Consider the following 12,041-nt stretch of genomic DNA (forward strand, 5'->3'; position numbering starts at 1 on the left):
CTACACGTCAGGCACTGGCGGAAGGGAGATCTGTTCAGCGTTTGATAGTAAAATAACTTCTCTCTAAATTTTAAATGGCTACCAAGTATGAAAAGGCTGAAATATCGTAAATTCAACTTTCATAAGATTTCAGTTTCAAATAAATTAACTTATACTACATCTTGGTACTCGGCTAAGTGAAAACCCTAAGGAAATCAATTCTACTCTGCTATACAGCTGCCATGACCTTTTCTTACTTGACAATAAAATTAACTTGTCCTGCATCTTAAAAGTTACAATATAAATTACTCCATCAGTATTACATATTAACTTCCTCACTGTTGCTGATAAAACATATGAAACCTTATTTAAAATAAAATACTTAATACAAACTTAACAATGTTACTCCATTTAAGTAGCTAATACTGTTTGATTTCCAAGATATTTCAAGAGCGATCATTAGTGACTCTGCTCTTGACTGTGTATCTGGCCACGAGGCCTTAAACAATGTGATATCCTCTGATAAAAGAGTTTCTTTCAAGCTGGTTGTTAACAGCTAAATCTTATTAACTAGAGTTGCTTAAGTCACCTTACATTAAAGGCGGTCTTCGTTTCTGAGGTGGCTCTGAGCTACTCTGCAGTTGGTGGGTTTTAGCATGCTCAAGAGACACCGGGAGCACTCTGAACACACCCTCTTATTTCTTAAGACCCCACGATACCTGGCCTGTCAATCCTTCACACACTCCATCAAAGTAAGCTAAAACTATAAAGAAAACACTACAGATGGATTGCCTTCTACATCTCCTCTACTGATCTCATAGGAACATTTTCCACAAGAAACCCCAGTTTGCTCATTCATTCATTCATTCATTCATTCATTCATTCATGTATGTTCCCTTACATTTCCAGTAGCACTACAATTTAAAGCATCTGGCTGCATACTGAACACAGCCACCAGCAAGAAGGAAGACAAAACTTCCCCACACCAATGGGACCTTCATCAAACATGTGATGTCATCAAAGACAGTCACAAAGTTTTCAGGTTTTGATTTAAAGCCACAGAAGAGAATGTCTTCAAAACCACAGTAAGTACATATGCAATGAGGTGACAAGGTGAGCACTCCCGAAGCATCCATCACAAGGAAAATGGCATTAGAATCGTAATGAACAGGAAAGTGGACAACTCGATCCCATGAATAAGTCAAAAAAGGACACAGGAAGGGTTCAAATTAAAAATTACGATGTAATAAGGTAACATGTTTACTTATGTGGCCTTATACTTAATGACATGATTATTTCTTTTTTTTAACTATTTTTAAACTAATTTTTAAAAGTTTATTATTTTTATTTTATGTGTATTGCATGCATGTAGGTAATGCCCACCTAGGATGGAAGAGGCTGTCAGATCCCCTGGGATGGGAGTTATAGACAGTTCTTAGCTGGGATGTGGGTGCTGGGATTCGAACCTGGGTCTTATGCAAGAACAACCAGTGTTCTTAACCACTAAGCCATCTCTCCAGCCCCAACATGCTTATTTCTTAATCCTAATGATCCATTTTAAACCATTATGACCGCCATACATGACACATATAGAGCTTTTTTTAATAACAGATATAAAGCATGAACAATACATATAATCCTTGAAAGTAAAACAGTGAGAAAGTTATGCTTTTTCAACAAGGTCAATACTAGGTTTAACAGAAAATTTTTTAAAAATTGAGCTAAGGAAAACTGGAAGCAAAAAGAATGCTGGAAATAAAAAGAAAAAAAAAAAAAGCACTGCAGAAACCAAAGCATCCTTAAAACACTGCCATTTGCAAACAGTATTGCTCCAGGAAAATGGAACACAGCCAGGCTGTACCCTCTGGCATAGGTCGTCTTTCTGAATGTGTGGACGGTCTGGGAGTATCAGCATTGTTTCGGGGCATCAAAGCACAGGAAAATTAGAAACTGGAAGAGAACCACTGAGCTTTCTTCTGATCATTCAAAATCAAATGGCTCATTTTAAAACCAGGGAAAGAAAAAGAACATAGTTTCTCAGTCATTTCCGGAAAGATTTTTTAAAGAGTAAATAAAGAGAACGAAGATCTGACTACAATTCAACAGCAAATAATCAAAGTTTATTTCAAAGCTAACAGGATGACAGGCATTACAACTCTGTATAAATCATCCATGAACTGTTCCCTGTATTTTCTCAGCTTTTACACGGAAGTTCTAGAAGAGATCACTTCTGAACGCCCTCACTTTCATTTTGTTCCACAATTTCACCATTTCTCCAGATCCTTTAAACAGAAGACCTCAGACTTACTAAGTGGCAAAGATGCCACAATATAGAAACAATTGCAAACAAAACCTGAGGTAACACAAAGCATAATTACTGCATGCAGCAATGCTGGGCTAAATTCCTTTAAGGAAGGAGAGATGCTTGACAGTCACTCTAATGATGGGACCAAATACCTGTCTCCAAGCAGGCTCAGGGGGAGCAGCTGATAAATACTCTTGAAAACAAGAAAAGTTACTAGAAAGATTTTACAGGCTGCAATGAAAGCCAGGACTGCTGCTGATGTTTAAGTGCTTTGAAACATACTTTCATGATTTTTTTTTCTGGCTTTCCTTAGACTTGCGGAAAGATAAAAAATGTGAATTTTATAAGATTCATTTAAAAGCTCTACAGCTTTTAATTCATGTGAAAAGCTCTACAAATAAGAGCTCATTCTTCTGCAACCTAAACTCTTGAAATAAACAGGCATTTCAAAATTGAAACTTCAAAAAATGAAAAACTGTAATTCTTCTAAAATATGTGTGAATAATAAACAGAGAAGCAGAAACACGTCTGCTGCACTCTCCTCTGCTATGGAACAGACCCCTCTCCTCCTCCTCACTCCTCCCCACAAATAAGTGATCTTAAAATACCCAAATCTAATCCCAGAGCAGCAAATTAACAATAGACTGAAGACCACCTTCTCTAACATTACATTGATTTTTAAAGCTAAGTGAAGTGATAATCAACATTCATTATACAGAAAAAGGAACGCAGGATTTGAAAGCATATTGAGTTATTGAAGTTGTATGAAATCCCATCCTATGAATTACATTCCAAGGCCTTCCATGTAAAACTATTCTCAAAAATCAATAAAATGGAGAAGGAACTTATTCTTCCAAATTTCAAAAAGTACATGCTCAGTTTCATAATAACCAAAAAATGCTCTAAAATTAAAAAAATTATTGAGTTCACAGTAAAATTCATTAAAAATTACAAATATACCGATCATCAATAAAACAAAGTAGTCCTAGAAATAAGAAAAACAGCATTCATTTTCAGTATTTATTGAGTAAACTTAGTTTGAGAATAGATACAAACGTTCTATTTTCCTCAATAAATCTTCTCAGCTAAATCATTTAACTGTAAATGAAACTCAAGACAGTGATTTCATTCTCGACCAGTCCTGTCAATGACACCACGAGAGGCCCTGCGGGAAGCAGTCGTGCAGCGAGGGACTGCGGGCACGTGCATGACCAAGACGTCAAGGAAGCAAAGTCCATATGATGGTTTGAGATTTACCAAGCACAAAATTACCAGTTAGCAACGTGCATAATGTTCATCTTTTTGCTTTACAATCTTAAAATCTTTTTCTCTTGCCATCTTTATCAAATCTTTATAAATCATGGTGAAGAGTATGAGTGAAAATGCCACTTTCACATTAACAAGAACTGACAAAACAGGTCACGATATCATCACCGAAAAAAACTCTTCGTGGCAAAAAAGAAATGAAATTGTGGAAATAAGTCTCTTGACCTCTAGAAAGGACTTTTTTAATTACGATAATTACCAGTGAAGTATCAACTATTCATAATTAAAATGAAAATTATGTTCTCTACAAGCAAAGACTTCAGAATTAAATAGTTATCACCAATACTGTGAAATATTCTTTCAGAAAAAGTATACAAGTTAAGAAAAACATTAGAAAAACTAATCCATGTAAACTCGAAAGCTTTATCAATGTTGAGTAAGGACAAATTACAATGTATAGCAAAAATTCATATTAATTAAGCTAACAGGAAATTCAGGAACAAACTCCTTCACAGATTCCATTTTTTTTTTATTTCAACTACTTTTAAATGGCATAGAGCCTTCCCAGATTCTGTGCAAAGAATTTTACATTAGGAATTGGTTTCCATTCAAGAGCCAGTTAAGGAACAGGCCTATGATAAGAGATGCCTATATTTATTGATAAAACGTATCAAAGCCCTCAAGAAATATACAGATATTATGTACCACACTTAAGTCAATACCTCAAACAGATCAATAACAAGAACGCTAGAAATCACTGAAAGATAAATGTTTTTCAGTTATTATTTGATTGAACTTTAATTTTGTTGTAATGAAAAGAACTGCTTCAGCAACCCTCTCATATTTAGTTCTATAACCTTAAAAACATTGTTTGCTGGGGCACTTCAAAATACTTTGCAAGGTTTGATTCCCTAAAGTCTCCAAATGCTTAAAAGAAGTAAGTTCATTTCTCTTGGGTTATTTGTCCTACAAAGCAAGTGAGCACGTGCTACCCTGAGCCGATAATTTTAAAAAGAAGTACCAGGTCTGTCCACTTACTTACACGTACTCATGGTTTAAAAAGTGCACTGGAGGAAGTAGGAAATTAAATGTTTCTCCTTTTAGGTTCTTATTTTATATCCTGTACCTACAACCTGGACCCTTCTCTTCTGTGCATTCTATCAGACTCCTAGGAAATTATTTCATTTGCAAGTATTTCCTATGAGAACACTAATGTTTTGCCTTTGAGGACAATGACGAAAATGGCAACTTCACCAACCTGGCCACTGAAAATCCTGAAAGGTATTGCAACATTTCTTGCACATTGCAATTCCTACCATGACACTCCAGTCTCTGAGGGTCGGGTTAATGATGCTCCACAGCAGCTGCAGTGCGACGTGAAATACACACTGCTGTGGTCCCCACCGGTGCATTCCTGTTACCTGTGGTCACCAGCACTGGACAAGTTACAACCAACCTCCTGTCTCTAGTCACTTGCTCCCTGTGCTCTACTGAGAAATGTTAGAACAAACTAACCTCCTTTTGGAAAAGACTGCAAAGCTGCATGCACCTGCTGCAGTGATGAGTCCCAGAGAGATGTCTGTCAGTCAGATCTCTGCAGATGTTGTTTAACTTTATGCTAGAGCTGTATCCAAAGATGGAAATGAGACAGCAATCAAGCACAAATCTCCCACCACCATCTACCCCCACACCCCACAGCTTGAGTCTGAAATTTTACACTTGCTCATAAGACTCATGCTTTAAAGTGCAACGCTACTGGACTAAAAAACATCTAAGACTAAATTCTATGTTGTTGTTTAAGAAAAATGTTTATGACCAAGGTGTGAACTTTAGATGACAGGTGGCATAATGCACACAATAAATGTGACTTGTTGAACTAATGGTTAAAAGTAATAATCTTTGCTACAGCAAAATAACTATAACAATACACAGGTTTTTGACTGATGGTTGACTGTTGGATTTCTAAACAGAGCACCTGTAAGATCATTTCCCCCTCTTCCTATGTTATACAAAGCAAAGTCCACACATATTGAAGTACTTTATCAACACTGTTCACTACTCCTAAAATAATCTGGCATGACATTTTCAATGTAGTGTTACAGTATTTCCTTACAGTGTCAAAACTTTCAAATTAACTACTTTTCTAAAGCACAGAGGACTTCAAACAAATTTCAAAGTGACGTTGTGCCATACAACTCCTGAAAAAACCACACTAAAATGTAATTATTTTTAACAATTTGCTAATTCAGTGATCTATCCAGTACCAAAATGAAATAAAAGCAACTGAATCAAGTGAAAACCTAACACGTGCCATGCTAATTCACCTTTCACGAAATCTCACGCCACTAAGTATTTGCATTGATGACATTAGTGAAAGAAAGATTTTCCGTTTGTTCATAAGTACTATGGTATGCCAATAATGCTCTCCTGCATGTGAAGAATTAATTACTAATTAAAATATAAAAATAACAGTATTAAAGATGAAAATAAAGCAAAGATTCAAGCAATCTATTCTTTACATGAACAGTACCTTTCCTTCACCTAAAGATATGGCAAGACAAAATATAAAGTCGTCATAACAATAGGCAGCACGTCAATTATAAACACCTTAACTTCAAGATTTAGGAGACAAACACTGCACGTATCAGCAAGTCTCTTAGAACACACAAATCAATATAGCAGAGTCTGATAATAACTCTCCTATTAAAGCTACCCAACAAGTTTGGAGGTTAAAATACCTTATTTCCTCTACTTGTCACCATTCAATGAATATACTGACCTTGCCTTTAAACGTGAATCAAAAATGTTTCTAACATGTTTTGCATCTGGGATCAAAGAAAATAGTATAGATCACAACTCTGGGAGCTGTGAGGGACGAAACCACAGGTAGTACCAACAGCACCCTCAGGCCTTTCCTCCCTAACATAAAGAAAAATGGCCACATCAAAACTTCATTATTTCCTCTGATTTTCAAAAAACAATTCATTATTATGCAATTTCAACACTGAATTCTGCGCACTCAAGATTAAAAAGGTGCGGTGTGGTTTCCTCACTGAAAGAAATTTGCACTTATATCCTGCTTCCGATTAAAAATATCAATGGATACATGACTTCTAATTTTTTAACCATCACCTAAGTGGGACAGCACTGAGTCAGGATTTAACAAATCTAGAGGTAAATTGAAATTTTAACTAAAGCAGCAAAAATGAAATAATTTATACTAAATTTATTCTAGTTATATAACAACATATACAAACAATGTAACACACAGATTCCAATATTAGAGCCAAAGATTCCTGTTTGATTGATATAAGGAATGTCTCCAGTGTCACAGAGCAAGAATGAATCTAGTAATAAGTGTTATAATATCAAAGACAATCATGGAAGTATTTTATACCTTTGTAATATTTGCCAATCAATAATGAATATATTCAATGTCGCTTTTTAATAACCTATTTGAAACACCTATTAAATAATTTTAACAGGCAACATCAATCTATCCATGAAAAATGAAACATATCTTCAGACGACAGGCAAATGAATTAAAAAATAAAACTGTCACCATTCTGAAAATGTATATAGAATTATATCTCCTAAAGTAAGAAATCTGCTTTTTACTTCAAAACAGCTTTATGTAACCTACTTATCAAAGAATTCATAAATAAAATTAGATTTCTCTAATCAAGTGAGAAAAAAGATACATTCCAAAGCCACCAATAAGAACTCTGTATTCTGTAAGATTAGGTTTCAAAATAAATGAATTATATAGAACAAAAGGTAAAAACTACTTGTAGATCATTTTCTTCTGATTACAGTGATTGGATAATGTACTTTACAACTTTGGGTCACACAATTCCTCTAGTCATTTAATATATGACACACTGAAATACATAACACAACATTTAGTTATAAAAACTTTAAATTCACACCAGTTCATTTTTGCTAAAGTTTAAAAATCATTACTTAGAAATGTACTGTTGTTAATGATATGTTCAAGATATAATCTGACCAAAAAGGAAAATGAATACATTTGTAAAGACTAAGGTACAATTTTTTTCAATGTGCCCATCGTTTGTTTTGAGATGCCTTAAAATATTTCAAAGTATGACTGTATTCTGTGAAACAGCCTAGAGAAATTTCAAAAAATACATTAGTATTTTAACTTAATGTTAACAATACACTTATATTTGATTTCAAAATTTCGGCAATTTGAGTCAATCCATTAGTTTATAAAACCGAGATGCAGTTTTCCCAAAATATACTCTTATCAAGGATGAAATAGGAAAATGCTTTACTGAAATAAACACCAGAAATATTCTCTGTAACAGATAAAGCAATCATAGCTCTGTGTGTGTATGTGTGTGTGTATGTGTGTGTGTGTGTGTGTGTGAGAGTGAGAGAGAGAGAGAGAGAGAGAGTGTGTGTGTGTGTGTGTGTGTGTGTGTGTGTGCGTGTGGGTGTGAGAAAGACATAAATAGGGGCTGCCAAATTATTGCAAAATCCTACAGGAAATTCTCTGTAACCTAACAATATAAACCACGGTTTTAAAATTCAGCTCATCTAAGATGTGCAAAGTAAGTTATCTCTCATGTATAAGAGAAGTTGAAAACAACTCAAAGGCTATTAGACTGAAGACCAAGACCTTCAATAATTCTACAGGTTCTGATAAAGTATGAATAAAAAGAATATTAATATAGTCTATCTGAAGAAGAGAGATGTCTATCTGTCCAAACAGGTAATAAAAATCTTATTTTACTGCAAACTATTCAGAATTCTTAAAGCATCTTAGAAAACAGAAGGATTTGTTTTATTCTTAAAATTGATGCCATAGCATGTGGCTGGTTTCCACCTGTTAGAGAGGCACAGTATAAGCCATCTTTTAGCCGACATTTTAACTCATACTTATCAGGTTACGTCACTACACTTAGAAAATATTATTCAAAGCATTCCAGCTTCTCATTTTTTTTCTTAAGGAATATTCTTGCTGTATACAAATAACATCCTTCTGACTATAAATAAAATAATCAACTTCCATGTAAGAAGAGATGCAAACATAAGTGGACTAGGAACAAAAGACCTAATTCTTTGCACACCCATTCCAACCCACTGAAAAAATAAACTACATTCAAATGAAAAGCCATTTAATTTACTATTTGGAATATCTTGGCTAAACATCAATTTTCTGTAACATCCCTACACATCTGACAGTACCTCATGTATAATGCAAAGAGCTTTTTCATTTTCATCTACTGACAGTATATTTAATTTGCCATTGCTCTTTTCCTAGAACTATCATGTTATTAATTCTGCAATCAAGCTCTTTTGAGTGCTTTTATTTAAACTAAGAGGATTCAAAATGACAATGGTTTGTTTATGATAATATACCTGTCCAGTGTATGAATGTGCATATGTTAGTAAACTTTGCACACGCGTGAGGAAAGTTTCAGGGACGAGAAAAGCCATCTGCAAAGCTATACCTTGAGGAAGCCAACTTGAGAAGGGTGCCGTAGCTAACAGGTTACACATCAGTTTAACAAATGCACGATTTGTCCAAAGACCAGTGCATTCAGCATGCACAGCTTCAACAAGTCTAAAATCTTCTCCAGTGAAATCGGTTTCTACCACAAACTGATTGGCCTTGAAACAGAAGTCCTCCAAGCATTCTTTTACCATTCCTGCCAGATGTTTTTGCTGTACTAAAGAACTCTTGATGAATTAGATCACTGGAAGCACATCAGCTTTTCTTATCCATCAGGAAAGAAGAAATAAGCAGTACTGGTCACCTCAGCATTGAATTAGTATTTTTATACCATAAAATAAAATAGACCCCATTTTATTAAAATCGCAGAAAGCTTGACCTCAGTAAGGCAAATCAGCTGACGATATTTTATGTGTGGGTTATACTATTTCACTGTGGAGATTTCTTCATTAGACTTAAGATACATACATCGAGTAACAAAATTATGGGAAACAAAAAAGAAAAGAGAAAGATGAACATGCAGGACTGTGTAAACACAAAGGAAAAAGGCCAAAGGGGAAAGAGAAACAAAAACCCACACAATTATAGCACCTAGAAAACAAAACCTGCCATGGTCCGGCAGGCTACTGTACCACACTGTAAAGTGTTTCATCAAACGTGGCTCTGAACACAGATTTTTAAATACCATTTTCCCAAGAAGTAAATGATCACAGGGTAAATTCCTTATCCCAATTTGACTCAATTTGAAGTATTTTAAACATCTGAAGAGGACGTGCTTGTCCCTTCACTTCATGCAAGGCCCACAGACAAAGCAGTGAACCAGAATGGATTCAGAAGTAAATGGTCCATTCTTTCGGAAGCCTCCCTGCCCCCTCTGAATTCACTCTAGACTAATTGTCATCACAATGATGTCTGAAAACTTCAGAACAACCACAGTTCCTAATGCCAGCTGTCCAGGTTTCTAGCCTTCAATCTTCGAGTTTCTGTGCTAATGAGAAGTATCCTAAAACATCCAAAGTATGATACTGCACTAAGTCCACATCACATACACAGTACATCAACTAAAGGGGGAGGAAAAGAAAAACATGATCAACAACGGAAATAGGCTGAAAACAATTTCCACGGTAGATGCTAATGTAGTAGCATACAAATGTCCACAATTTAAATTTTTCTCTGATCAATACAGCACACAGGTAGATCTATGTTTTTCTTTGGGGATTCATCAGACAATTTCCTCACCATTTCACCTACCTGGGTAAAAATCTTTGGACTTAGACAGCTTGATGGTAGCTCCCGTTTCTTTCTGCAACTGAACAATTGTCTGTCCTCCCTTCCCAATTATAGATCCAGCAGCATAACTAGGTATGAGAACCTTTAGAAAATACTGGCCGTCTTCTGAAAAATGCAAAGAAATATACTCGGTTAACATGGTGGTGTTAAACTTTGAAGCCCCTCTCCACCCTCAAGAGAGAACAAGCGACTGAAGCAATGGACATATAGCTGCAGGAAACAGGAATGCAAATGTTTAAGTAGTGAAAACCGCCAACTACACTGGAAAACAACTATGTGCAAAATGCTTCCCATTTTTTAGCATTCATACTTTCAAACTTGGAGTTAAATTCTAAGCATGCTCTAATATTTTACAGCACTGTAGAAACTGATGACTAAATTCCAGTTGTTATTCCAAACATGGAAGACTTCCAATGCTGCGTTACTATGGCAAAATGAAAGGGACTGACCCTCAAACAAAACTTCAGACATTTATAAGATGACAAACCTTCACTTAACATATTGAAGATGAAAAAGACCCAGGACTGTGAAAAAACGATAAGCTGAATTTGTTTATCATAGCAAACATAAAAGGGCTACAACTGGGCATTGCCTGTATCCTTCTTAAATTCTACAAAACAACCATCTTCCCATGAAATAATCCACCCAAACTGTAGGGTGTATTCCAAGCCTTCAGAAACTCCAAGAGGAAAAAAAAAAGAAAGAAAAAACCTCAGTGTAGACGGAGGAATCTAATCCTGATGTATCTCCTCAGCTCTTCTTAGTCTACTATGATCTCGTCTAAGCTCATTAATTAAAAGACCTTAAGAAGAATTCTGCCAATACTGAAAAGCTTAGGACTCATTTATACTAAACGCACTCGAAAGTGACCAAACGGCTCATGTTCCTTCTCCAAAAAGAACCCTAAAACGGAGAGGAGGGGGGGGGGGGTGGGGGGGGGGGGGGGAGGGAGGGGGTTGGTCGAGCCCAGAAAAAGAAAAATGAAATGTTTCCGAAAATAAAGGCAACTCCATAAACTTTCATTTCCGTCAACCTGCTCACGTCCTAAATAGGAAACTTCCCGGTAAACGCGGCTCTGGGCTGGGAAGGAGGGCTCCCAGCTTCCGCGCTGGGCCCCTCACAAGACCCCCGTCCGTCCTCCGCTAAGGCACATCCTCCTCTAAGGCACATGCTGGAGATCAATTCACCTCTGCTTCGCTGCATTGAGTGCATTGTTAAGACGACTCCGGTGCGAATGAAGACGCGACACCGGTCCCGTTATAACTCATCTTCCGAGGCAGCGCAGGACGTTAACTAACAAGTCACCGGCCCAGACACCCCCCTCGTATGCAACACCCTCGGAGACAAATCAATGCCACATCGGAACCGACCGTGCGAGCGGCCGGGCATGCAACTCATCACCAATATTTCTCTTTTTTCTTTTTTTTTTTTTTTTTTTTTTTTTTTTTGCATACTACTTGTGGCCCAGAGCGAGGGGGATGGACGGAGGCGCCCGGTCCCGGCGCCCCACGCTCCGCCAGCCTCTCCCCAAGTGCCATTCATTCACCGACTTATTTATTTAAGCAGTGCGGACCCGGCGCGCGTCTCCGGGCGGCCCCTGCGGCCGGGGTCGGCTCGGAACCCCCCGGGGTCGCCATCTTGATGAATGCGGAGCCCGCGCGGGCCGGGGCGGCGGGGCAGGTGCAGGGGAGGGGGCGCGAGCGGCGGGGACGGGGCGGGAGG

General features: G+C 37.0%; 1 protein-coding gene across 4 annotated transcripts in view; it reads right to left on the reverse strand.

The window, feature by feature from the left end:
• The window catches only part of Nova1 (NOVA alternative splicing regulator 1), a 145,184-nt gene extending 133,221 nt beyond the window's left edge, over positions 1–11,963 (reverse strand). For 2 of the 4 annotated variants that reach the window (XM_029561712.1, XM_008829301.3), the window contains exons 1-2: positions 11,507–11,958; positions 10,281–10,424 (exon numbers count right to left, since the gene is read on the reverse strand). Coding sequence is in view for 2 of the 4 variants with exons in the window: in XM_008829301.3 (XP_008827523.1) it covers positions 10,281–10,424; positions 11,507–11,531 (169 nt within the window). In the remaining 2 variants the exon portion in view is untranslated. Of the gene's footprint in view, positions 1–10,280; positions 10,426–11,506 lie in introns of those variants that run through there. The other 2 variants (XM_008829304.3, XM_029561713.1) reach the window with 2 other exon arrangements.
• Between the last annotated feature and the right edge of the window lie 78 nt (positions 11,964–12,041).

The sequence above is a fragment of the Nannospalax galili genome, unplaced genomic scaffold, assembly GCF_000622305.1.
Source record: "Nannospalax galili isolate Female #2095 unplaced genomic scaffold, S.galili_v1.0 scaffold754, whole genome shotgun sequence".
Classification (NCBI taxonomy): domain Eukaryota; kingdom Metazoa; phylum Chordata; class Mammalia; order Rodentia; family Spalacidae; genus Nannospalax; species Nannospalax galili.